The sequence below is a fragment of the Trachurus japonicus genome, chromosome 1, assembly GCF_045865225.1.
Source record: "Trachurus japonicus isolate A0001 chromosome 1, Traja_1.0".
Taxonomy (NCBI): Eukaryota; Metazoa; Chordata; class Actinopteri; order Carangiformes; family Carangidae; genus Trachurus; species Trachurus japonicus.
The window spans coordinates 10,375,976-10,403,680 of record NC_140907.1 but is presented as its reverse complement, the minus strand read 5'-3'; the positions used below and the strand labels follow the sequence as shown (position 1 = coordinate 10,403,680).

At 40.5% G+C, this 27,705-nt stretch overlaps 1 protein-coding gene across 3 annotated transcripts; it reads left to right on the top strand.

Moving 5' to 3' along the window:
* On the top strand, nucleotides 1-27,621 carry scoca (short coiled-coil protein a). 3 transcript variants are annotated; one of them, XM_085768597.1, is made up of 5 exons: nucleotides 74-245; nucleotides 24,068-24,139; nucleotides 24,235-24,315; nucleotides 25,703-26,137; nucleotides 26,180-27,621. In XM_085768597.1, exons 1-4 carry the CDS (start codon nucleotides 182-184, stop codon nucleotides 25,843-25,845), a joined length of 360 nt encoding a protein of 119 aa, XP_085624723.1. In that variant the 5' UTR covers nucleotides 74-181; the 3' UTR covers nucleotides 25,846-26,137; nucleotides 26,180-27,621. The 3 variants fall into 3 exon arrangements, with proteins under 3 accessions (XP_085624677.1, XP_085624723.1, XP_085624734.1); XM_085768551.1 differs by having other exon boundaries at nucleotides 1-245; nucleotides 25,703-27,621; XM_085768608.1 differs by lacking the exon at nucleotides 74-245 and adding an exon at nucleotides 22,652-22,747 and having other exon boundaries at nucleotides 25,703-27,621.
* The last annotated feature ends 84 nt before the right edge of the window (nucleotides 27,622-27,705 follow it).

Sequence of the window (27,705 nt, the reverse complement as noted above, 5' to 3'; positions counted from 1 at the left end):
GATGGCAGGTGTAGATGGAGGCGGGGCCAACGCACATGAAGAGAGACAGAGACAAGAAAAAGGAGCAAAGGTGAAACAAAGAGAAAGAGAGAGAGAGAACGTTACTACACTAACGAATGACTCAGTGAAAAAAACAAACAAAAAGGAAATCAAGCGCGAAGAAGGAAAGGAGAATCGGGCCATGGAGACCGAGGTGGACGAAGATGATGGGACATTCACCAACATCTCTCTGACAGACGACGCAGGTAAATCCTCAATGAAACACTCAGTTGTTTAATAATATTTTGCAGGCACACTTTTTTGGCCCTTCATTTTTCATGAGCACACAATCAAAAGGGCCAGTTTCCTATTATCTGGTTAGTTTCATTCAGGTCAGCTGCTCAGAGGAGAGGAGAGGCTCAGCAATCACTATATCACACAAACTTCAGTTCTTAACACATTAGATGAGATCTCTGAGACAAAGACACAAACTTTCTACACTTCTAAACTTTTCTTTACAAACTCTGCTATGATCTTAAAGACTGTACATTTGGATCCAAGTGTAAAGCAAATGTTAAGTCCGGTGTCTAGACTGTCAAAATACCTACAGGTGTAACCAAACACATAATTTTGAAATATATTTCTTCAGCGTTGTCAGTGTCAGTACATGTGACAGACAGTTAAAGCAGCTGTAATAAATATGTGACTGAACAAAGGGCAATGAGGCAGAAACAAACAGCTTGTAAAACCAGAGTGGTAATGTGGGTGTGTTGTTCTGTGACAGGAATGAGATGTGACTCCTAACAAATCGGCATTGCTTTGTTTTTGGCAGTCACTTCTTATGTAGACATTTGTTGTTTACACACACATACAGAGTGAGATAGACAGAGTAATTGTTTTTCAAATACATGTTTTCTGTGAGAACGGAAAGCGTTTAACTAAGAGCATGTAGAACTACTATCTACAGTGCTGCTTGATAGTTTGTGAAACCCTTGAAGTAGTTTAGATTTGTCTGTTGTTTCACCATGATTTTCTTATTTTATCACCACCAGTTTATATGAAATGTCAGGTTTATCAATTCCACGTACTTGTTTGAGGGAACTGTGTGTGTAGCCAGCAGACAGAGTACGTGAAACATGGAATGCAAAAGTGAACCCCAGCTACATTGATAAGGTCAAGTAGGTAATAGACTCAGGTGAAACACATGTGGGTGCTCAGGTCATCAATTAAGCAAATCAAATCAATCAAATTAGACATCCTTAGGGAAGGTTTTGAGCAGCACTGATTAAAAGAAAGAGGGGACCAACCAAACCACTGTCGTGCCAATCACCACAATGTTATATGCGACCCTGAAACTTCTTATATCCCCTTTTATCCACCTTATTCCTGGGGTCGTTACTGTAGAAACGGTTATGGGTGGAACTTCCGGTCAGCACCGGAAGTAGCAGTGAGCCATTGGCTAACAGCAGTGGTTGCTAGCGGTCTCAGCCAAGGGGGTAGATCGGACTACACGCAGGCGTAGCTCACAGTCGGCCATATGAGGACGGGCGACTTGCTCTGACTCTGGCTGCAGTTACAGTGCAGTAGATAGGTGATCCAGTCATCTGCACTAAAAAAACGATTCATAACTCTGTGAAAAATAAATCAGTATGTAGCTATTACTTTAACTATTTGCATAATGTCACTATAATGTTACTTTTACAAAAAAAAAATACATGATTAAAATTATCCGTGATTCTAAATATGCTGCATCATAACTGCATAAACGTTCATAAAAATCAAACCGTTTTGAAATCGGACAAAAACTGAGCAAGTTATGGTCATTATAGCAGAACATGCACCATAGGCGTAATGCTCTGAGGGAGAGAGTTGCCCGTCCCAAGATGGCCGCCGTACTGGCCACGCTTTGTCATTGGGAAACAGCTGCGGGTGAGTCATCTAGGTCTCAGCCCCCCTGTAATCCTCTCAGCAGGCACGCCGATTTTTCCCAGTGGCCACCCGTGGTACTGCAACAAAAAATCCCATGCGGCCCAGAAAGGATTTTTCCCATAGACCGCAATAGTAAAAGAGAAGCCTGTAAAACTGTTCACAGGACACTTCCAGAAAACCTCCGTTAATTACTAATCTTTGTATTCTATATTTTTAAGTCATGGACTTTTTATCCGTCAAAATGTTTTCTAACGGCCAGAAAAGCCACAGGGTGCGTTCCGATCGACCTGAAGTTCCCTGCGCAGTGGACTGCACAGGGTGTTCCGCCATGTTCAGTGTGGTTCCAAACCGCAGGGAGCAGTTTGAAGGGAACTGTGAACTGTGCAGGGAAGGAGTGAACAACGGTTCCTCACTTCGCCCAGTTCACCGGATGTTGACAACCGATATTACCCATCAGCCATTGCGGTCCGTTTACGTGCGTTACGTAAATTGGTAGGGCTAACGGTTACCTGTCTAACTTTAATAGCTCAGTGGCTCAATAAACGGTCCATGAAAAAATATTTTTTCCGGCGAATATCTTAGTTACAACATGATTGAGCTAACAAGAGTAGTTTCATGTCGTGTCCAACAACGGGAGGGTTTTAACAGCTGACGTCCTGTTATCTTAGCTGCGTTAGCTTAGCTGCCGCCGTTAGCTTAGCTACCGCCCTTAGCTTAGCAACAGCCGTTAGCTTTCCTGTCAGCTGAGCCACTGATGCTTTCTACACATCCTGATACCCCCAAACTGAATAAATACCATGCATTGTAACACAAAACTGCTTTGCTTGTGCAGACAGAAATAGTAATGTTTCTTAAATCATTTCAGATCTGTCTAAACGGTGATAGTGGCGTGAAACATTTTGAAACTTAAAAACTTTATTTTTGAACTCGACCGGAAACAGCTGTGACGTTGCAGGGTGTTCCGATTGGTGTAATATCGGTTAATGAAGTTTCCTACGGCAGATTCCCTGTGCAGGGAGTAGGGAGTAGGGGGCTCTGTCCAAGTAAACTGTGGATCGGAACGCACCCACAGAAAAGTCTCTTTTCTGGCCGTGACGTCACGGCTGTGTCCGTGCACCAGCAGTGCGCGGTCGTGTGTGTCTCGGGACCGAGGATGCCTGAAACTAATGAGACTCTGTCCGGTGCTAAAATCATTCAGAAAAGTGGAAGACACGGCTCAAAGGTGAGTTTTTGTTTGGTCACATCGAGTTAATTTAACTTTATGATAGTTAATGTCTGTTATAGTCTCTTGTCAACTCGTATTCTTAAACGTAACGTTTTAATTGATGAGATCGCCTCGTAGTGACTGCATTTACTGACGTGAAACCGGACTGTTTTACATTACTTTCCCTGTAAAACCCATATTTTTCAGTAATTTTAGCTTGATAAGTCATTTATGCTGTATGTGTTTGTGTGTGTCAACAGTGTCTCATCGCGGCTGATGTTCTACACCTGTTGCTCCGTTCACGTTAATTTATTTTACGGCTTAATTAATGCCACGGTGGTAAAATGTAAACCGAGACTTCTCAAGACTCCCCCATGGTCGGTGTGTGTCGTGTGTGTGTCCTGACGGTGCAGCTGCTCCCCGTCTTCACCGGGGCCGGAGGGAGAACCGTGGACGTCCTCCTCATCCTCCTCCTCCTCCTCACCGTCGTCAGTGTGTGTTTGTTCAATGTCAGTATGCTAAATGATCACTTAAACTCATAATCATATTATTAAATTGTTCGGAAAAAAACAAACATGCTTGTGACTTTTTTCTTCTTCTACCAAATCCAACATCTGCAACTGTGTCTGGGGCATTCGTGTTTAATTCAAATGTCTGGTTCTGTAACAGCTGTATTTAGTGGACACTGATATTCTGCGTGTTGTGGAAATATTGTATAAATTGTAAGTTAAACTGTTGAATTACAAAGAGTCTCATCCACCTGAAGGCTTAATGATGATGATGAAACTATGAACACAGCCAGTACAGACAATTATTAAAAGGAAGATGCATTTGCCAAAGAGTTCTAATTTTCTTTAATCACAGCTGTGGTTGATAAAAACAAAACACGTGTGACTATACTCCACCAACATCCTGTAAATACAACTGGTGAACTGTGCAGCAAGTTAAATATACTATTGAATATAAAAAAGGTAAGAGTAAAGCCTCATTACATTATTTGAGGTGTTCTGTGGTCATCTCTGTCATGTTTAACAAAAATACAGTTAATTATGATTTATTTCCATTGTGATTTAAGCTTACAGGTTCGGACTAACCCGTTTTCAGTGTAACATCGTATATTAATTAACTGTCAAAACGATTTAACGATCCTATAAACGACCGTAGTAAACCTACGATCGGCCGTCTTACTTTTTAAATCATTATCTTTGTTTTAAAGTCCGTGTGAGTCCTGTAAAAGTCTTAATACTCATTCCTTAAATCCACAAGTAACACGAACGCGCAGCGCCAAAACTAGAACGGCGGTTGCTCATTCTCATTGCCCCAGGGCATGATGGGAGACCGCAGAGCATTATGGGGGGTGACTCAACTGCGCATGCTCTATGGGCCGCATAACGCGGAAGTAAACCCGGAAGTCAGAAACTTTTTCGGCGGTTTATAGAGAAGGGCCTAGCTGCAGCCGCAGCCAAGCAACAGGCACTCCAAACCACGCCCCCTTCAAAACACGCCCCCTCCAAAACACGCCCACATAACTCTACGGTGGCCGGGGCATGTCAAAAGCAAACCAGTAAACAGAACAGAAGAAGAAAATGTAATAGCACAATTGCAGGAGCAATTTAAACAACTTTAACGGTTCGTTTACAACATTTAATGCCTTCCAATGCCAACAATGCGCTTGAAATAATAAACAAATTAAAAAAAAAAAATAAAAAAATAAAAAATAATAAGTAATGTAAGCAGGACTACAGATGAACATAAACTTTCTACCAAATCTGGTGGTCCCCTATCCTATCTGGTACATGCATCTTTTCACTTTTTTTTTTATTTTTTAATTTTTTTTATTGACAATTAAATGAAAGACATAGATTCGGGGCCTTGTCTTCATAACTTTGTTTTTGTGTATAAAGAATTTGGCAAGGATAATTATTGTGTTGATTCCTTGGTCATTTAAAGGTTCATTTATATGTATACCATACAAAATATCCTCCCAAAAAACATTAACATACCTGCAATCATAAAACAAGTGCTCTGTGTCTGTGATTCAACTTCAAAATAGACAGTTGTTGCATTCAAAACCAAAACGACAATGTAAAGATTCAGCAGAGGGGTATATTCCATCTTTTCACTTTTACTTTTTACTAATGTAGCCTATGTGCACAAGGTAATTTTGATCTAAAATTTATATTAAAATAATAATAAAAAAAATACTATCAGTTGTTCAGTAGCCTATCAGGTTCGTTGCCGAGTGTGTGCGATCAGCCTGCGCTATGTCAAGTGATGAATCATACAGGGAAACGACGACTAATCAGTGGTAATAATAATATTAATTAAAAATACACTGTAGCCTGATCGTGTGAGCAGACCAGCAACTGTTACAGAATTATTGTATGTAGCCTACATCAGTTCTCAAACAAAATCTTGCTTCAAGGTTTTATTTGTCACGCAAGCCTGCCCTACAGTACATAAAATAAAAAGAGGAGCAATATAAAGCGGCAATATATATTTAAGCATCAAATATGTTCAATCAAACCCACATAGTTTGAAACAAAACACACACAGCCAGTGTCACAACGATGCATATAAAGTCCGCTAGCTTAATGCTAACGTGTAATGTAAAACCTCATAGACGGGCTAACAGAAATTAGCATTGCTGCAACCGAGCCATACCAAAGCCCTTCTAGGCTCATATTAGAACGTCTCTGGCCATACGTCAAAAGACTACTTAAATAAATGACCATACACAAATCTTTAAAATATGAACCTTCAAACACAAAAGTTGAAAACTTTTATTTTAGAAAAAAATATCTTTTATAATATTTAAATGTTTTAGGGGCTGTGTCCACCAGACGCGTTTTTAGCGCTCTGGGCGTCTACTTTACATTCAAACCCTATTGAGTTGGGCGCTCACAGCGCTCAGCGCCCTCGGCGGTAAAACGCCCTCGGCGCTTGCTTCTTTTTGTCGCGGCGCTCAGAGCGCTTCGAGTTGAAATCTGTTCAACTTTTAGAACAGCGCTACGCTCGTCAATGTCACTTTTCCCCGCACTGACCAATCAGAATCAAGAAGGGGCGGGACTTACGTTACCGACAGCAACACAACCGGAGACGTGGCTCGGTTTATATCATGACCCACACTTGTATTGAAGGTAGGCCGACCTCAGGGTCCATGTCAAAAGCTGCTGCTAATGCTGTTGTGTATTTCTGACACTCGTTGTAGTGTTTACATTAAACAAGGCCGGAACACGGAAGTGTCAGAGGACTCGTTTTGTAACCTAGCAACAGCGGCGTTCTGACGAGGGAGAGAGAGCGCGCTAAGCGCTGGGAAAGCAGCGCTGAGAGCGCTGTCAGAGCTGAAAGCGCGTCCGGTGGACACGGCCCCTTAAACTGTACCAAGTACTGAGAACATTCCACCAGCCTGGCTGTGGTCAAGTGTTGATGGTAACCATAGCAACAATAGCAAATATCTCTGTAACTAAACAAACAAGCCATTACATACATTAAATGAAGAGATATAATGATGAAAAAATGCATATTTCTCGCTAGAAATGTTATAAAAACCCGCTTTAATGCCAAAACTATCTTTAAATACGGAATTTTTCACTTTGAACTAAACGAACGGCAGCCATTACAGTGGTTTGGACGGGGGCGTGGTTTGGATTGGAGGGGGCGTGGTTTGGACTGGAGGGGCGTGTTTACGTCTGTAGTGGGTGGCTGCAGTTGGGTATTATTGGGTTTATAAACCTTTCATGACGAGTCAGCTTCCTGTATGCATGTCACGTGGGCTTCTGCACGGCCACGCCCCTTTAGAGAGACCAGAGGCAGCTTGGAGTGTATTGATTCCTATGGGACAATTTAATGTGAACACCGATTATGGTCGGGTCTTTCTCCCCACGGTCACTGAAGCAAATTTTGGACTCATTTTTCACAAGCCACATCTCTTCTGAACAGTTTGACACCAAAATGGTAATTTTCAGACGGAGAGATCCGGAGAAAATCCACTTTGTTCCAGACCTGTCTCTGTCTCTACGACACACTCTCGCGAGATTTGGCACAGATCTCCATGGCAACGTCAAACAAACGGCCGCGAACTCCCGTGAAAATTATTTAAATTATTTTTGGCATGCTAAATATTACTGTTAGTAGTGTAAATATTTAATGTTATCATAAGAAAATATAAATATCTCACTTTCATCTACCTAAAAATTGTATAAATCCACACACACGTTCACTGACGCCCACTTAGAGAGACAGGAAGTGTATACCATTTCATATCATTGGAGCAGCCGCTCATGGAGTATCTTTCCATTTATTGAATATCTTTGGCGTATGCGCCAGGCGAGCAACTTCCATTGAAATGAACGGCGGCCATTTTCCGGTCCGGTATCCAGTTAATATCCATGAGCGGTCTTCATTACAGTTAGCGGTTTATTTGAAAGTTTTCACATTGTTTTCTGTTTTCTTAGTTAATTCGGTAGATGAGGCAATTCATGTAGTGATAATAGATCGGTTATTGATCCATGGTGGTCAGCCTCGTAATTAAAAAATCAGCTCGAGTGAAGAGAGGGAGTAGCGCTGTTTGGTTGACCCGTCTGCAGCTTCTGGGGGCTGCGGGTGGAGGACTGGACTGTGTTGGACGAGTCAGACCAACAGGTCCGCTTGGACCGCGGCCACTCGGACCAACAGGTCCGCTCGTACAACGTAATCTGGGCAGGAGACCGAGAAGTGGACGGGGCTGAACCGGGAGAGAGGCAGCGACTGGGCGTGTGCGTGTGTGTGTGTTGTGACGGGAGTGAGGGGGCGCGCCGCCCGTCACAGAGGAGAAATGCATTGTAATGAATGTAACAGCCCCCCCCTCGAGATTATTGTTATTCTGACACATGAGTTAAATAACAGCTGTGTTTGAAGCCACGCTGCGGTTCGTAATCGCGGTGCAGAAGAGTGAGTTTGGAGCTGACGAAAGGAGAGAAAAAAGAGAGTCGGTGGGAAATGCTCATTGATTAGAGAGACAGCGATCAGCTCCGCGGTGCTGACGACCCCGCTTCAATATGACAAACTATGATTGTGATTAAAAGAACCTAAACCAAGTCGAGTAGAGCTGAGCTGTAACTGTGTAGTGGAGAAGGGGCAACACACGCTATGCGCACACACGCACACGCGCGGTCGTCCCCTCAGATGCGGCTGCATCTCTCCAGGACACTGGTGTGTGTGAGTGTGAGAGAAATAAAAGCTGTGACTTGCTTGGGCAGACGTTGTTTGGTGTCACCCGCTGATTTGCATAGGTACATAAATATCTAGACCCCGAATCTATAAGACCATATGTATAAAAAATTGCGTGGGGTTTTTATATCCCTAAATGATACACGCAATTGTATGTTTACTGTTTCATTCCGTGTAAACGTTGTGTACACTGACACACCCCTCTGTATCAAAAGTATAGGTATTTATGATTAAAATAAACTAAATGGATTTTTTTTTACTACAACTTTGTTGGTTGGACACTCGGATGTGTCTGTGTGTGGTCTTATCCATGGTGAGAACCTACAGTAAAATACTCCGCCCCCACCACCACCACCACACACACACACACAATCCCTGAGAGCAGACAGTAAAGAGGTGAGTGAGAGAGAGACCCCCCCCCACACACACACACACACACATATGCATTTCTTTATAAAAGAGGAATGTGTTTTAAAATAAAATTATTCCAATTTATATGAGGCAACTTTCCAGAGCTAGCAGATAGCTCGTTGCCTCAAGAACTGAAGCAACCAAGTTAACAAGTAGCTAAATATGCTACTGTACGTTATCTTTTTATCTTTGGCCACTTTTTTAAGTCGTCCTCACACCTCACAATATTAGTAGGCAGCGGTCTTATGATATTGTCTCGTTTGAGTTGTAAAAGGTGGTGTTTTATGTCTCTAACGCTCGCAGAAAGTGGATTAGCGCGTACTGTTAGCATGTAAACAAACGCTACTTGCGGTTCGCAATATTTTTTTTCGTAGGATGAGTCCAGGAAAGTCCCGCCTTCCCCGCCTCTGATTGGCTGGATGAATTCTCCTTCGATTGACGTCATCTCACAACAGTACTGTAGTAAACTAAAATACACACAACTGAAATATGAAATGTAATCAGATGCCATGGCGTAGCGGTTTGCATTTTCACCTGCGGTGTGGTGAATCCGAGTTCGATCCCCGCTGGTTTCACATTTAAAAAAAAATTAGTTTTTAAATTAATATTCCAAGTTTACATTTTGAGTTTGAGAGAAGTGTAATTGTGCCATTGGTTAGGTTTAGGCAATGAAGAAAGGAGTTGGTTAAGTTTAGTAAAAAGACCAGGTAGAGGCTAGACAGGCCAGTAGAGAGAGTCCAAATTTACATTTTGAGTTTTGAGTGAGAAGTGTAATTGTGCCACTGGTTAGGTTTAGGCAATGAAGAAAGGAGTTGGTTAAGTTTAGTAAAAACACCAGGTAGAGTGTAGACAGGCCAGATAAGTAGAGAGAGTCCAAGTAGATCCAGGCACTTATCACGCTTTGCCGACAGCCTGCGTTTCACAGCCGTTACACAGCCGTTTCACAACCAAAACAAACAACCAATCAGGCGAGAGCCCTTCTAGCCAATCAGAGTCGAAAATGGAGCCCATCTAGCCAATCAGAGGCGGGAACGGCGGGAAAGGCGGGACTTTCCCGGACTCATCCTACGAAAAAAAATATCGCTTCCGGTTCGCACGGGGGGCGACCGTCATTCCGACGGTCTGCCAGTCCGAAAATTCCCGAAGGTCCGTCATTTCGAACTTCCCGAGGGGCCGCCGTTCCGAATGTGTTTTATTTTGAAAATTGACCGGATTCTCTCGTGGTTTGACTTCCTGCCCGGCTTGACACGACGCGCCGCGGGGACAGCGCCCGACCGGCCCCTCCCCCTCCCCCTCCCCCTCCAAAGTTTCACCCAGGTGCGAGTCTGATGCATTACATCCATCTGATGCAGCCGCGGCACTCCTGCTGAAAATAAATGTCCTTGCTCTGTGCTTTGGTTAGGTTTAGGCAATGTAGAAAGGAGTTGGTTAAGTTTAGTAAAAAGGTTAGGTAGAGGCCAATAAAATCGCAGTTAATATATATCTCCCCCGGGAGTCGAACCCTGATCCACCGCGTCAAAAGCAGATGCTCTGACCACTACGCTACCACCACCACTGCACTTGTTTACTCCGTGCCTTAAACCATTCAAGATTTTTTCAGGTTCGGAATGGCACCCTTTCTTTCAGGTTCGTAATGGCACCCTTTTCCCATAAATAATTAAGGGTCGGCATTCCGACAAATTAAAGTAAACGTTCGGAGTGGCGGCCCTTCGGAATGGCACCCTGGAACCGGTTCGCACTGGAAGCTGCGCCCATAATTCCCGCAAAGCATCATGGGGGCTAGGAATAAGGTGGATAGTTGAGAGTAAAATGGCAACAGTTTGGCGTTGTTTTTAAATTGCAACTGGCCACAGGCATGTGGATATTCAGTAGCAAAACCTACTATGCTTTAATGAATCAACTTCAAAGCAATTGCCAATCAATTTTATTTTCAGATTTGTTGGTACAGACAGGCAAGAATAATGACAGTGATCTGTGTCTGTAGACTGCAAAAGGAAATTAATCCAATATGAGCACAATGGGTCAGAGCCTGACTGATGCTGTGAACCTGGGGCCTCTTACTAGATTCTGGGGCCCTTGAGACGTCCAGCTGGAGATCTAGCTGTGACCATAACGGTGAATGGTCAAGTCCTATCGAAGCCTGTTGAAGCCATGTTGTCACATACCCTTCACATTGTCCAGAGCCTGCAGTCTCTTAGAACCACTAGAGATTATACTCAGTGTCAAGTTTAATGGCCTCATATTGTAAAAGCAAATGTTTATGTGTCATATCAACACTGTGAAGTATCAAAGTGTACAATCCACAGACAAAGTGCCACATGGCCCAGATTTAAAAACAGTCCTACAATGACCAATGCAGTTCTCTGTAACTCTGTGATGTCACAAAAAACTGTTCACCACCCTCAGCCAAGCTCCATCCCCGCCTGAACCCGGTGTCACAACTAGTAGGCTTTGTTGAGATTGTGAGTCTATTGATGCTCGAGCTCCAGGTCGAAGCTGCACTAAAACCTCTGATGTATCATGTTCAGTGAGCTTCAAATTAAACAGCAGAAAAGTGTACAACATGAGACCTTTAAATTTAGACTCAAATCTTTACATTATGATGTGAATGATCATTTTAGAGACAATCTGACATTTCAACAATAGTCATAATATTGTCAGTGTTGGCTCAGCTGGTGTAGTAAATGTGTAATGTAGGTGTTTATATAGTGATCTGTGTGATCCTTGAATGATGGACAGCACTCTCTGAGTAAGATGATTTACAGGACTGCAAGAGGAGGAAGAAAACATTCCTTTTCTTCCTCTAACAAGTAAAATATTAATCCTATCAGCAGAAAAACACATCTTTGCTTTTAAGCTTGTAAATGTCATGTTGTTACCTGACATGACTGGTTTCTTCAGCGTGCTAATGTCAACTACTAGGCCTACTTTAAATAGATAATTTTGTGTTAGAGACAATTAAGTTAATTATTTTTTGTTACTGATGCTTCATTGACCCACATTTTAGCATTTATCATTACAAATAAAAATGGCAGAGCTAGTGTTTTCCCATCACACTACTTGTGTGTTCTCACAGCTCTGTCCTTAACAAACTGTCTTTTCAGAGGGAGCTGGAGAGCACATGTTTAGAAATGTTAGCAGTTGGGAGCACAACAGTTTTGACACTTTTAGCTTGCGATCTCTCGCAGGGTTTGGGGAGACAGACGCACCAAAACCAGAGAGGAAAAGACAGACTGAGAAATAGATGGAGGCAGAATAGACTGAAAGTAGAAGTCTATTGGCTGAAGCAGCAGTGTCCACAGGGTTTGGCTTGGCTAATGAGCAGCAGCATATGGATCCCTCAGAGTGAGCAGAGACAGCACAGACGCTGCACACACACACACACACACACACACACACACACACACACACGAAAGAGAGAGAGAGAGAGAGAGAGAGAGAGCGAGAGATGCATACATGAATGCCAGCAAACACTGCATGCAGACAGACAGACAGACAGACAGATAGATACATAGACAGAAAGGGCTGTTGTATAGGGGAGAAAGATGATGATAATTCTAGGATGGATTCACGGGACTTTTTTTAATTTTAATTTTTTACATGACCCCCCTCCCCCAGCCATCGACACGTGACATCGCATCACGTAGCGCGTGACATACATTATTTCATTTTGACAACCATGTGTGCAACACCTTATTTATCAGCTGTTATTAAAACCCAACTCATCAATAACATAATCGCGATTTTGGACCAGCTCACATTACACAACAAGCCATTAACAATTAATCCACACTCAAACCGAGTGTGTGTGTGTGCCTGCATGTGTAAGAAAGAGAGGGAGGGAGGGAGGGAGAGAGAGAGAGAAAGTAGGCCCTAGATGAAACCAGCTAACTGTTAACTTAGCTACCATAGCTCAGGCGTTGGTCTACCGTCAGGTAAAAGCTGCCGTTTATTCCTCAAATGTATTTCATGAAGTTGAGCCTCTCTGGTCCATCACTGCAGTTTAATTAGTCGCAAAACAGCTGGAAGCTAAAACCGAGGGGCGACTGTTTTTTTTTTTTTTAGTGCACCCACCCCTCAACAAAGAATATTATGACATGACCCCCCCCCCATTTTCCTCCGGTGGCCCATTCCATAAATAAAGACCCTGACTTTTTTTTTTTTTTTTCATTTCAAAGCTTTATTTCAAATTCACAATGTCATACATTCCAATTTGAACTCATTTGAGGAAAAAAACATTTGCTTGCATTTAAAACAGTACAAGCTTACAACATATCAAACAGTTAATACAAAATAAAATAAAATAAAATAAAATAATAATTACAGGGGTTGACATTTCAACATAGTGCATTAAGCGTGTTTAAGAGCATAGGACTGTAAACTTAAAGGGACAACGAGGAGTTTCTAATCGGTTATAAAAAAGTCTCACGTTAATGTGGATGAATCTCCGCTACCCACACTTGTTAATGGGCCCATTTTCGATAAATATATCGATCTGTCTCTATCGTTATTTTGTTACTATTAGTGGTGGCGGAGATGCTGGTCGAGCCGACCAGCGTTTCTTTACTTTCAGTTTCGCAACGAGTCATGAGAATAACGTAGCTGAATCGCCGTTTATGGTCGGAACTACGATGGTATGTGAACCTCTTTGAACCTCTGACTTTAATTATTGATGAATGAAAACATGAGTCCGTCTTGCGCCGGTCAAAAGAATTTTACGGTGTGCGCGGAGGCTCATAAATGTAGTGTGAAAACGCATCGCTTTTCCAAAACTCCTCGTTGTCCCTTTAAAGAGCAAGAGACTCTGACATTGTTTCATACAACTCATTTATGGACTGGTTTTCCTCCGATAACACCTTTAGGGATGTTATATAGTTTTTAATTTCATTCTTAAAACAGTTTATGTTGGGTTTGCTGTTATTCCATTTATTCTTGTGTATATGATACTTTGCCATAGTGAAAATAATGTTCACCATTTTGGATACCTTTTTTGACAGACCATCCATATAGATCATCACTTGAAATTTGTTAAACAAAGAATCGTTAATCCCAATATTTAACCATCGATAAACATCTTTCGAAAACATCATTGTGACTGTACAAGAGAAAAAAAGGTGTTCAATTGTTTCATGCTCTATCATACAGAAAACACATGGATTAACTTCAAAATTGAACCTTTTCCTTAGAGTTTCAGCTGCAGGATAAATATTATTTATTAATTTGAACTGAATTTCTTTTACCTTGGGTGAAATTGGCCATTTAAGATAGCTACAATAAGTCTTTGTTAATGTAACTTCATTATCTGATATCTTTATTTTCGTTGATCTTTTGATATCATGGAATAGCTTTTCCTTTAACACACTTCCAAGTACTTTGTTGTTACATTTTCTTTCACCAAATTTCAGTTCACCAATTTTCAAATCAGGTAATTTAACAGACACAATTGAATTTGTGAGGATATTTTTAATCATGTATTTTAAGGGAAGTGGAATAGCTCTACTGATTTGCTTAAATTCTCTAGTAGAGCATTTTAAATTAAACTTTTCTACAAATGAATTAAATTGTAACAAATTGCCATTTTCATCCATCAAGTCAGTAACATATAGAACCTTTTTGTCATACCATTCTTGTTTAAATAAAGTCTTCCTGTTACTTAATATCGTTCTATTATTCCACAAGGTGGAGCTATGTGGTGTGAAATTGTGTGTGAACATCATTTTCCAGTGGAGCAATATTTGTTTATGGAAGTCAGACAGTTTGATTGGTAGTTTAGTTATTTCAAAGTCACACCTTAACAAAAATTCTAATCCTCCAACATTTTGGAAAAGATATTTTGGTATGTGGAACCATATGGAATTCGGTTGTGTCAAATAAGCTTTTATCCAGTTCAACTTTAATACACCTATCATGGATTCAAAATCAGCAGCTTTCAACCCACCATGTTTGTAGTCTTTAACCATCACAGATTTTTTAAGGTAATGTGTCTTGTTTTTCCATATGAAATTAAAAATGATTGAATTTACCTTTTTAATCATTTGGGGGGGAACATAAAGAGATTGACAAGGATATACTAATTTTGATAAACCTTCTGCTTTTGTTAATAAGATTCTGCCAAGAATAGAGAGATCTCTCATGAGCCAATGGTTGAGAGATTTTTTCACACTATTTTCCCTTCAATGTTTAGTTGTTCTCTCTTTTTTCTATCTGTAGTCATTATTAAACCTAAGTATTTTAATTCAGTTTTGACAGGGATGGAGCCTATATTTGTCTCAGCACATGGATGAAGAGATAGTATTTCACATTTTTTCAGGTTTACACATAATCCTGAAGCTTTGGAAAAGACTGATATTATATCTAATGCTTTTTTAATTAAAGATTTATCTTTTAGAAAGACTACTGTGTCATCTGCAAATTGACTTATTCGATATTCATAATCGAAAATGGTGATTCCTTTAATTTGAGGGTGATTTATAATTAGATATGCTAGCATTTGTGTACATAAAATAAATAATTTGGGCAAAATAGGACAACCTTGTCTAATACCACGTGAGATCTTAATTCTTGGTGTCATTCCAGGGTTGAGGGAGATGTAACTGTAAATATCATTATAAAACATTTTTATGATCTTGCAGAACCCTTCTCCAAATCCAAGTTTTTTGAGCACCGTAAACATAAAATCATGTTCCACAGTGTCGAATGCTTTGAAAAAATCTATGAATAACACAAGACTATCTGACTGAATGAATGATTGATAGTCAATCATATCTAGAATCAGTCGAATATGGTTGTGAATATATCTTCCCTTTATAAAAGCTGATTGATACTCTTCTATAAGTTTTCCAATTACATGCTTTAAGCGATTTACATAAACTAAAGCAAGAAGTTTATAATCATTGCATAAGGTTATTGGTCTCCAGTTGTCTAGCATCAACAAATCTTTTTGGGGTTTTGGTAATAAGGTTATCAAACCAGTTTTCATAGTAGGGGACAAACTTCCTTTCTTAATACATTCCAGAAAAGCGTTATATAGTAGCTTTTTGATATCCACCCAAAAATGTTGGTAACACTTTACTTGAATAGGTATTCATAAGCGTGACATAACACTGTCATAACAGTGTCATAACTCAGTCATGAATGTGTCATAAACATTATGTCAAATGTCATAATCGTTTATGACTGTTGTCATTAAGTGTCATTCGGTTATTGTAATGACAACTTGACATTGTTTGGGTTGTCTTGATTATGACAACTTGACATTAATCAAAGTGACATTACCAGAAGTCGTCTTTGTCATGACAACTTGACATTAAATTTGTTTGGGATGTCCTTCTTATGACAACCTGACATTAATTAAAGTGACATTACCAGAAAATGTCTTTGTCATGACAACTTGACATTAACGGAATATGCACCTATTTTTGTGTTCATGGCAAGTTGACATAGTAGATGTGCTAGGTTACAGACCATGATGTTTGACAGGATACCCAAAACTGACTGTCATGACACCATTATGACAGTGTAATGAAGATATTCTGCAAACTCAAGTAAAGTGGTAGCATTTTGAGTTGTCATTAACATATCAGGAAGGATAAACTGACTGTCACGACACAATTATGACAATATAATGAAGATATTCTGCAAACTCAAGTAAAGTGGTAGCATTTTTATTTGTTATTAACATATCATGAAGGATACACTGACTGTCACGACACAATTATGACAATATAATGAAGATATTCTGCAAACTCAAGTAAAGTGGTAGCATTTTGAGTTGTCATTAACATATCATGAAGGATAAATTGACTGTCACGACACCATTATGACAGTGTAATGAAGATATTCTGCAAACTCAAGTAAAGTGGTAGCATTTTGAATTGTCATTAACATATCCTGAACTGACTGTAGGCCTGTGACTAGAACACATTTTGCTGGACGATATTGTCCCACAAATTATTGCAGATAAACAATATTATTGTCAACATTATTTTGAGACCAAATTAACCACTAATGTAATAATAATATTCCATAACAATGCAAGTACACCCTTTCAAATGCAATAAACTTTTATTTCTCATGAGTATATTTTACCACTTTTAAATATTCTAACAAACAAAACACAATGTGAAGCTCTCCTGTCCAATACACACCTGAAACTCCACTTTACATTCAAACAAACTAATGTGACTGCCAGTTGTTAGATTTAATCAAGTTTATCTCCTAAAAAGTATTTAACCAGAATAGTGGGGCAGATAAGCTCATATATGGAAGGAATTGTGCGTTTTAATGACTAAAGCATGAAACTTTCAGCATTTCATCTACATACCCCAAGGTTTAATTTCAGACGTGGAACCACTTTGGTGGCTGACCTTTAGGGGTCTTTAGGGGTCTCTTTCCACATTATTCCATTATTCTCCATTGGAAACCTATGGAAATCTGGGAAGTAAATCATTACCAATAAATTTCTTCACCATTGTGTTTAGGAAGGTGTGTAATATCATGTAATAAAATGTTGAAATTCAACTCCAGTGGGAAACCCCCTAAAAAACTACTCAAAGTTGGGGTACCCGTAACCAGATTTTGCGAAAATTCCGAAATGTTAAATTTGGCCTAAAGTAACTTGTGAGGGGTCAAACTAGGGGTTTTTCATGATTCTGAGTTGATCACAAACATTAGTTTTACACCCAAAACACTCCATGGTGGAAAAAAACAGCCACACCCACTTTTCCTGCTCATCGGAACCCCCACCACCACCAATAGAACGTATTGCAGAGAAGCCATTCCTTAGCATGGCAGAGGCTGTGTCACATATTACTACTAAATACTCAATAATATAACTTATATTCTAGCCTTTTTTCTTGTAGGACATTATACAGACCCTCCAGGATTTTGTGATGTCGCTAAATTTATTTAAAAAAAATAAATAAATAAGAAAGCAACCTTTTAATTTACATGTAGGCTACCCAATAGTGAGAAGGGTGTGTATATATGTTTCAGTTTTTACTAGTATGTGAAATCTGGTGTGCACCTTATGTCTTTCCTTCTCTCTCACTCCCAATCCGCATAAAACTTATATTATATGAAAACAATAACTAGTAATAAAAACATAGACACGCAAAAAAACATGTAATGGAAACATTGTGACCACAGCGGTCTATGACAGTAAATTTGCAGAAAAGTTGCAGTGGCAAGGCCAAAGAATTCATAAATGAATTTGCATTAATAGTTGCAATCATGACATCACAAAATCCTGGAGGGTCTGTATAATGTCGTACAAGAAAAAAGGCTAGAATATAAGTTATATTATTGAGTATTTAGTAGTAATATGTGACACAGCCTCTGCCATGCTAAGGAATGGCTTCTCTGCAATACGTTCTATTGGTGGTGGTGGGGGTTCCGATGAACAGGAAAAGTGGGTGTGGCTGTTTTTTTCCACCAAGGAATGTTTTGGGTGTAAAACTAATGTTTGCGATCAACTTAGAATCATGAAAAACCCCTAGTTTGACCCCTCACAAGATACTTTTGGCCAAATTTAACATTTCGGAATTTTCGCAAAATCTGGTGACGGTACCCCAATTTTGAGTAGTTTTTTAGGGGGTTTCCCACTGGAGTTGAATGTCAACATTTTATTACATGATATTACACACCTTCCTAAACACAATGGTGAAGAAATTTATTGGTAATGATTTACTTCCCAGATTTCCATAGGTTTCCAATGGAGAATAATGGAATAATGTGGAAAGAGACCCCTAAAGACCCCTAAAGGTCAGCCACCAAAGTGGTTCCACGTCTGAAATTAAACCTTGGGGTATGTAGATGAAATGCTGAAAGTTTCATGCTTTAGTCATTAAAACGCACAATTGTATTGCTTATCTGCCCCACTAGAAGGCGGTAAACCTCTCAAAACCTGCCGATAAATTACTCCGCTCGTTTTCTCTCCCGGGATGATGAAGAGGTTGACCGGAGCTCAGCAGACCGGCAGCTGCTAACGTTAGCACATTAGCTCTGCACTTCTCCAAAAACGTCGGAGGAAATCTCGTAACAGGCGGTATCTGGGTAAACTGACCACAGACTGTGGATCTTCACTGTGACTTTCTCACATGAAAAAATATTAAAACTTTGAAAAGTAACGTAATAACAGCACTGCAGCGAGAATTCAAACAGCATTTAGCTGCTTAGCTTTACCACTACCGCCAGAGAATAGACTGGCTCTGCTACCGCTGCCGGTTGCCGCGAAATGCATTCTGGGAAACAAAGATCCTGGATGACTGACGAGAGGATTCACTTCGTTCATTCCGCTATGGCACAAACGGCCCAGGTGCTGAGACCAAGGGGGCAGTTGTCGGTCTGAGAAGTGAAGCTCACTTCCGCGTTCAAAAAACTGCAATCCCCTCGGATTCCTCTGGGGGCTGGTGTCAGAAGGGAGAGTTCCCCATAGACCCCTATGTTAAAATCGCTGACTTTACATCCTCAATAAACATGTTAAAAGCCTGGTGTCAGAACGTTTTTTCGTCTCAATCGATAGTTTCTACCCCCGCACACACTCTGAGGGGGGTGAATTTTTTTTTTAACTCGGATGCACAGAGTGAAGCCTCCAGTCATCCTGCCTGTTTGGAGGCCAGCGATGAGGAAAACAAACATGTGCGCATGCACATGGCAATATATCGAAGTCAGGGGCGGTGTTAAGCTCAGCTGGTAGAGCACCCGCAGTCCTCACTGCAGGCGGCCCCAGTTCGAATCCCTGCGTGTCATTCCCCCGCTCTCTGCCTCCCATGTCTCTCAACTGTCCTATCAAATAAAGGCATGAAAAGCCAAAAAATATATAGCCTACTTAAAAAAAATAAAAATAAGTTTAATATATATATATATATATATATATATATATATATACCTGGAGGTATAAGTCGGCAAAAATATAGAGTTTATTTTCATTTATTCTGTCCTGTCCTATTATAATAATCATTATGTCAACTTGCCATTAAAAAACAAAAATAGGTGCATATTCTGTTAATGTCAAGTTGTCATGACAAAGACATTTTCTGGTACTGTCACTTTGATTAATGTCAGGTTGTCATCAGAAGAACATCCCAAACAAATTTAATGTCAAGTTGTCATGACAAAGACGACTTCTGGTAATGTCACTTTGATTAATGTCAAGTTGTCATAATCAAGACAACCCAAACAATGTCAAGTTGTTATTACAAAAACCGAATGACACTTAATGACAACAGTCATAAACGATTATGACATTTGACATAATGTTTATGACACATTCATGACTGAGTTATGACACTGTTATGACAGTGTTATGTCAAGCTTATGAATACCTATTCAAGTAAAGTGTTACCAAAATGTTTTAGGAATTCGGATGTTAATCCATCTATCCCTGGTGATTTACCATTTTTCATTTGTTTTAATGCATTTTCAATTTCTATTACAGTTAATTCTTCGTCAAGTATATGTTTGTTAGTTTTTTTATGTCTTCATTGATTTTTTCAAATAAAAAGTCACAGTCTAAATTATTAAATTTTGATTTATACAAGTTACAATAAAAGAGACAAATTTCATCTTGGACTAATTTCTGATCTTCAATTATAATATCATTTGTCATAAGTTTACTTATTTTCTTCTTAGTCTGTCTTTGTTTTTCAAGTCCAAAGAAATAAGTTGAACTTTTTTCACCCTTTTCGATCCATCTAGCTCTTGATCGAATATAAGCTCCATTTGCCTTTGTTGTGTACATGTCATCTAATTGGGATTGCAATGACTTTAATTCAGTAATGTTGTCTAAGGATAATTGTGTATTATTTGTTAATAAATTGATTTTGTCAATTAGATCCTTTTGCTTTTGTTTCCTTATACGTGACAGTTTTTTACCTGTGTCAACTGCTATTTGTTTGGTCTTAAACTTAAACCATTCCCATTTACTGATATCACTCATGTCTAACCTTTCAACCTCCAAGATAAGAGACTTCACTGATCACAAAATTCAACATTTTGTAAGAAATCATTGTTAAACTTCCAAATATTTGGAGAATTCAGTTGTTGTTTAGATGTTAATAAGTTTAGACTAATCATGCAGTGGTCAGTGAGCGGAGAAGCTGATATTTTACAATCTGAAATATCGTTACATAACTCACATGAAATCAGCCAGTAATCTAGTCTTGAACATTGACCATTTCCTGCAGAGTTATACCATGTATACTGAACTGATGTTGGATTTGATGTTCTCCAATAATCAATTATGTGTGTTGTTGTACATAAAGACAGTATAGTGTCGCTGTATACAGGTTGAGAATTCCTATGAGGTAGTCGGTCTAGCTATGAATCTGGGGCTATATTATGGTCTCCTCCCAATATCACTTTATCTGTATTATAAGTTGTTTTCCATTCATTTATAAATTGGCTTAATTTTGCATAAAAGTTCACATTCATTGCTTGGTTGTTAAAGCCATAAACACATATTAAAATATAACGTTTGTCGTTTGTCTCCACTACCACCATTAACCAATGACCTTCAGTATCTTTTTTATTATCAATTATGTTACCTGGAAATCTATTAAATAATATCATGACTCCTGCTGAGTGTGATGTTCCATGTGCAAAGAAGGCGTAATCCCCCCATTGAATTTTCCAAAATTTTTCATCAGTCATAATAGAATGAGTCTCCTGTAAAAAAACACATTGCGATTTTTGGTCCTTACAAAACAAAAAAATGGCTTTACGCTTTGAAATGTTTTTCAAACCCCTAACATTCAATGACATAAAAGAAATTATGGTTGTTCTAAATGTGCTTAACTTTGTTTTTTTCTATGCAGGAATGAACATGTTGTCCTTAATAACATCATATAGAAAATATAGAAAAAACAACAACTTGGAATTTAAGTCCTTAAACTCCTTTTGGCAGTTAAATCAGTTTAACTTTCACCTGGTAAGATTCATACTTTCAGTATGTTTAAACAAAATACCTGAGAGTTTGCTTCTGTAAACATAAATACATCTTACCATGTTACTGTATTTTGCTCTGTAGCAGAAGGTGCCTGAGTGTTTGCTTACTAAGCAGCTATTAGGGGTCAACTCTGCGTCCGTCGATGAGTGCATATCCTTCTCTTAGGGAGGCCTTTTTTCCGTTTCTTCTGGCTTCTTGCACCTTGGGCCACAGCTTAGCTCGAGCCTCACGATCTTCCTTTGAGAAGTCCTCCTTGAACTGAATGTTCATCTCTCTGCACACTCTTGCCTCTCTTGATCTCCTCCATACTTCATCGCGAACAGTTCGCAAGGCAAACTGGATGATTACAGGTCTGGGCATTTTGTTGGTAGCTGCATCGTTATTCTTTCCCAAGCGGTGCACTGTGTCTCAGTTTCTCCACTGACAGCGGGATTACTCTGGTCAGGATGCCGATCACAGTATCTCTTGTATCCTCTTTGTCTTTTTCAGTCTTGTTCAGGAAGCCCCATCAGTCTAAGATCCCACCTTCTCTTGTAGACCCTGACTGATACTCATAGTAATGCTGCATTAGCATCAAAACAAAGTAGGCTAAATAAGAAATTATAATACATACTATGAAAAAAAGTGGAAAAGTCAGGGGGCAGGGGCCCACTTTAGTATAGGCTACTTTCAGGGGGCCCAGAATTCCTAGCAACGGCCCTGTAGACAGATTACCACAATTACTGTAAAATAGACAGACAGTCAGTCAGACAGACAGACAGACCGATAGATATGTGACAGTTGACAGGTCCTGACACCCTCCAGTTGATCATGCCCCCTGGCTACTTGGCCAAGGGGATGTCCCTCTGGTAGCAGCATGACTTTTACCTGGGAAAACACACACACACACACACACACACACACACACACACACACACACACACACACACACACACACACACACACACACTAAGGTGCTGATGACGCCGTCCATGGTGGAGCTGAGCTAACATCGTCCCATCACCGCCTCGGAGCCGCTGCTGCTGTGTGTTGTGTGTTGTTGTTTACACGGTGATTTCTCGCTGTCGGTGAGTGTAGACGGGCTCAGTTACCTTCTTGTTGTGAGTGTGTACCAGAACATGTCAGGTAAATAAAGCCCAGACAGTTATTTTCTTTGCTCTTCCATTTGAAGCCGGAGCTAGCTGGTAGCAGCGGTTAGCTTGTAGCCGCTAGCAGCAGCTCCCTGGCCGATGTCCAGATGTCTGACGGTAATAATGGTGTTTATCAGACAGTTTAGTGTGTACAGTGTGCAATGTACAGTTAGCGGAACAACTAGTTGTTGTTGACACCGTGACCTCGTGTATAGTGATGAAGTTGTTAGGTTTTTGCGAGTGGCAGAGCTAGTTTACACAGTACACATCCATTATCGGGCAGCTCCGGTTTAGCCCAGTTTTGGTCAAAGTGTTTGACTGTCAGCCTGCTCACTGAGGACCCACGGTGTTAAATCACACCTAACAGTCCTATAGTAATACCTAGGCGGCTGTGGGGGCTGATAGGGAGTCTGCTCGGTCTGTGTGTCTGAGCCGGGGGGAGACCCAGCAGAAGCTAACAGGCTGCAGGCTCCATGAGCTGTGTGTGTTATTGTATTTTGTCAACTCAGTAGGCTACAATGCACACAACGTTGTAGGTCTACTGTTGTTGTAGTCTCCATGTCAGCTGTGATGTGTGGTGTTGAAATACACGGGGTTGTTGTGAAGTAGACAGTCAGACAGTGACGTGGTCCTGTATCTGAAGAAGTGTTGGCTCGGTCACTTCAGTGGTTGTTGTTGGGTCAGCATCAGCTCAGCCTGGGTGCGGTGTCTGCTTCACCCTGCTACCATCACACAGACACACACACACACACACACACACACACACACACACACACACACACACACACACACACACACACACACCTCTGTTTACTCACATTCTAGATCGAACATCTGCCAGTCAACACATGGGATGGAGGCACATTGAGCCTGGTGTCAGCAAGCAAAGTCAAATGTTTGTACATATTGTTGTTTCTTTGGCTGAATACATCTGACAGCCACACATAGCATAACTGTCAAATTCCCCTACAACATCTGGATTAATTATGGCTTGCACATACAACATCTAGCTGGCCCAGGTACAGCGTGCATCAGCCCGGGATGTGGATGCATTTTAGGCCAGACTTGGGCCATGATCTGGGCTCATTCTGGCTCTCACCAGAAAAAAAGTCATCAATCAGATGTGTCTTGTGGCCATCACCTACAGTACTAACTAAACCCAACAGTCACAGCACTAGACACCTCACATCTAATCACTAGTACTATGATTGCTACATTGCACTCACAGTGTCTTGTCTCTTTTGTTTTTTTTCACAGTGGACGGTCAATCTGCAGTCCTGTATACTAAACAGGAGAACGAGCTTAACATCATGAACTGCGACATAGACGGTAGGCTACATGTGCTTTCACGACTTTCAGGAATAGTCATGAGACAGTGAGTTGTAAATGCATTTGAACAACATCCTTGATTGTGTTTATTTTAGGAGACATGGAGAACCAGGTGGAGATGGAGGAGAAGACGAGGTTAATCAATCAAGTTCTGGAGCTTCAGCACACGCTGGAAGGTAAAACACGCATATCCACCTGTATTTCACTGATCAGGGTCCAGCATGTTCTGATTAGCTGAAGGCTCTTTAAAATTAGAGGTCCCTTAAAGGGATAGTTCAACATTTTGGCATATTGGCCCATTCCCCATAGTTTTAGGAGTAGGTTCGTTACCTTTAATTGTCAATGCAAGCTATTTTTAGAACGGCAGAGCAGAGCCGCGAGCTGCTCAGAGCTACACTACGGAGGCTAATGGGATTTCTTGGTTTCCCTCATCACACTCATCAAATACACAATCCAACAATTCCAAAACACTCTGGTGGACAAGCTGTGACCTGCACATTCACCACGCTATGAGATAATAACAGCACGTTACGTTACCAGACAGAGTTGTTTTAGAGGTAAATGCAGAGACTGCTTGATGAAAAACTGCCTCCGACGGGAACGCGCATCAGCGGTTTTCCATGAATTTACCTCTAAAACAACTCCATCTCATAACGTTCTGTTATTATCTCATAGCGTGGTGAATGTGCAGGTCACAACTTGTCCACCAGAGCGTTGTGGAGTTGTTGGATTGTGTGTTTGATGAGGGAAACCAAAAAAAGCGTAGCTCTGAGCAGCTCGCGGCTCTGCTCCGCCGTTCTAAAAATAGCTTGCACCGACAATTAAAGGTAACGAACCTACTGCTAAAACTATAGGGATTATGGCAATGAGCCAATTTGCCAAAATGTTGAACTTTCCCTTTAAAGTGCTACGTCCTCATCTCTTTCACACACAAAACCGGTGCAGACAACATTTCACAGAAAACTCTTTCAGACGTGGAGATGTCTGTAGCAGATCTCATCTTCCCCCTGATAACTACACACACATATATTTTTAAGATGTAGGGGTGTGAGGAAAAAACATCAAAGAAACGGTTTTCTATTTCATTTCATCATGACTATACACACTCACTCACCTTCTTCAGCCATGTTATTGTTGATAGAGCCAGTGAGGTCAAACAAACCCAACGTAGATGTAAGTTAATGAGGCCTCATCATCAGAACTGCTTGGTCAGAGCTACATGGTTGAGTAGCTTTAGAAACTTCCTCTCTGCGCACTTCTGTGTTGAAGCATTAAATCTTTATGTCTTCATATGAGAGGCTGCAGTCAAAGAAGTGATTTGGGATACGTGCATGAATTATAATGAATCAATCGTCAGTTGTGAATAAAACAGTTGATCAACCATTGCAGCTCTTTTCTTGAACTCTGCTCCAGTCCATCTACAAACCTTTACCCCGCCATAGAGAGAGGTCGTCCAATTCTTTTCCAGCATAAACTGACCCCGAAGACAAAGCTGATGGCGCTGAATTACTTGACATTGATGAATTCTGCGTTTTATTTCATTGTTTTTTTCCCCCGTCCCAGACCTGTCGGCGCGAGTCGACGCCGTGAAGGAGGAGAACCTGAAGTTAAAGTCAGAGAACCAGGTCCTCGGTCAATACATCGAGAACCTCATGTCGGCCTCCAGCGTCTTCCAGACCACTGACACAAAGAGCAAACGGAAGTGAGCGCCCCCTCTGGGAAGAAAAAAAAAAGGGAAGTCCCAGGTCGGCAGCTGGGAGAGGAAACCCACTGTGAAGAAATGGAGAGGGGTTTGTTTCCTCTGCAGACCTGGGTGTTTTCTGTTTAACATTTGAGCTCTGTCACCCAAGTTAAAACTAACATTTCAATAATCAAACCATAAACTGACTTTACCCGTCCAGTTGGTTCAAAATTAGACAAAGATTTTATGTCAGTGTGGCCCAGGTCTGTTTAGCAGCAGCCTCCTCTCCACGCTACAGCTGAGGTAGACTTCACTCTGTAATCACTAACACACCGACATAACCAGAGTGTGTATACGAGGTGGTTAAGAGTCACTTGTACCTTACGTTTCTTCTTAACTCTTTCTGTCCAAGAAGTATGTGTAAAATAATTCCTAGTTATGTTTCTCTTGCTTGACTCTCTGTTGGAGGACAGTTCTGACTTGTGTAGCTTTCTCAACAGTGCTCCTGTCTCAACCGATCCGTAAGTGGGCCTCAACAAACATAGATATTACAAATGCTGTGTGGTCGTGCTCCTGATTCTCAACACTAATTTACTTTTATTTATTTTTTATTTTGTAAATCAATTTTCTACGTCAGCTGGATCTGAGTTTTTGGTAGCTCTCTATACAAAGCATGTATTTCCTCCACTTCAAAGCTGGAAAAACTGGACAGTATTACTGAAAATAAGAAATAAATTTAGATGGGATATTTTCATTTCTATACCTTTTAGATGAATTTCTTTTTGTTGAATAGTTTAGGCTAACAAATGAAATGGCATTATTTAAGTGTGCAGACTGGATGGATGGAGCTACTGAGAATCTCTTGACATTAGCAGATGGATACTGGATACATGCAGACCCCAAGGAGAGCTCTGCAACAACTCAAGTAAAAGCACAGAGAATGAAAAACTAAATGTTGTGTTAACTAGCACGTAATAATGTAGGTCTCATCAAACATCAGTGATGTTTTTATTGCCGTTGGTTGAGTTTTAAATCACAAAGGTACAACATTTACTTTCTGTACTTACATCTGCCCTTTAAATGAAAGTCATACATGACTGTAAAGACAGACAGGCCGAGGAAGTGGAGAGGTCATGAAGGCAGAGACAAAATCCTGCATGTTACATTTCATGTCCTTTCGTGTCCCGCGATAGTGATGAGGGAGGAGGAAGCTGGATGACACAAGTAGGAGGGTAGATAAAGGTAAAGGCTGAAAAAGAGAGATGCTTTCCTCTGTAACTGCAACAAACAAAAGCAGTAAAGAGGCCTTGAGTGCTATTGATCCAATCAGTCAGGCCTGGAATGCATTGTCTGCTGGAGGACGGGTCTGACCGTAAAACGAGCTGTCTTTTTTTTCTACAGTGGAGGAGGGTGTGTCCTCCAAGGCCTCTGCTGCCTGCATCAGCAGATGGAGATGAAAAGTCATGTGATCCCAACATTTTGATTCCCTTTAAACTGTAATATGTAAATATCAGGAAGGTACTTTGGTTGGATGTTGAAAACCAATTAAATATAATCATTAAAAAAAAGGAAGGGACTTCAGTTTGAAAAGGGAGAGACTACTGGTTACAGGAGACTTTAAAAGTCTGTATATGCTGTAATCTATTGAATTTATTTGATATTTTCATTCAACAGTTGTACAGTAGTATTTCATTAATTTGTGACATGCTACCCACCCACACCTTGGTACCATCTTGTCTTGTATGTAGATACCCTGCACCTTTGCCTTTAAATGTTTTGTTTGAATAAAAACCTAAGGTCACTTCATTCTCTGGCTCTTTTGTCAACCTGACAGCAGATCAAGAAAAAACAACATCACCCCCCAAAATAAGATTTCTTTCATTTG

Coding starts and splice junctions, on each gene's coding strand:
- scoca (XM_085768551.1), top strand. CDS start 2: ATGGCAGGTGTAGATGGAGGCGGGGCCAACGCACATGAAGAGAGACAG. Junction 246..24,067: donor CTCTCTGACAGACGACGCAG/GTAAATCCTCAA, acceptor TTTTTTTCACAG/TGGACGGTCAATCTGCAGTC. Junction 24,140..24,234: donor CATGAACTGCGACATAGACG/GTAGGCTACATG, acceptor TGTTTATTTTAG/GAGACATGGAGAACCAGGTG.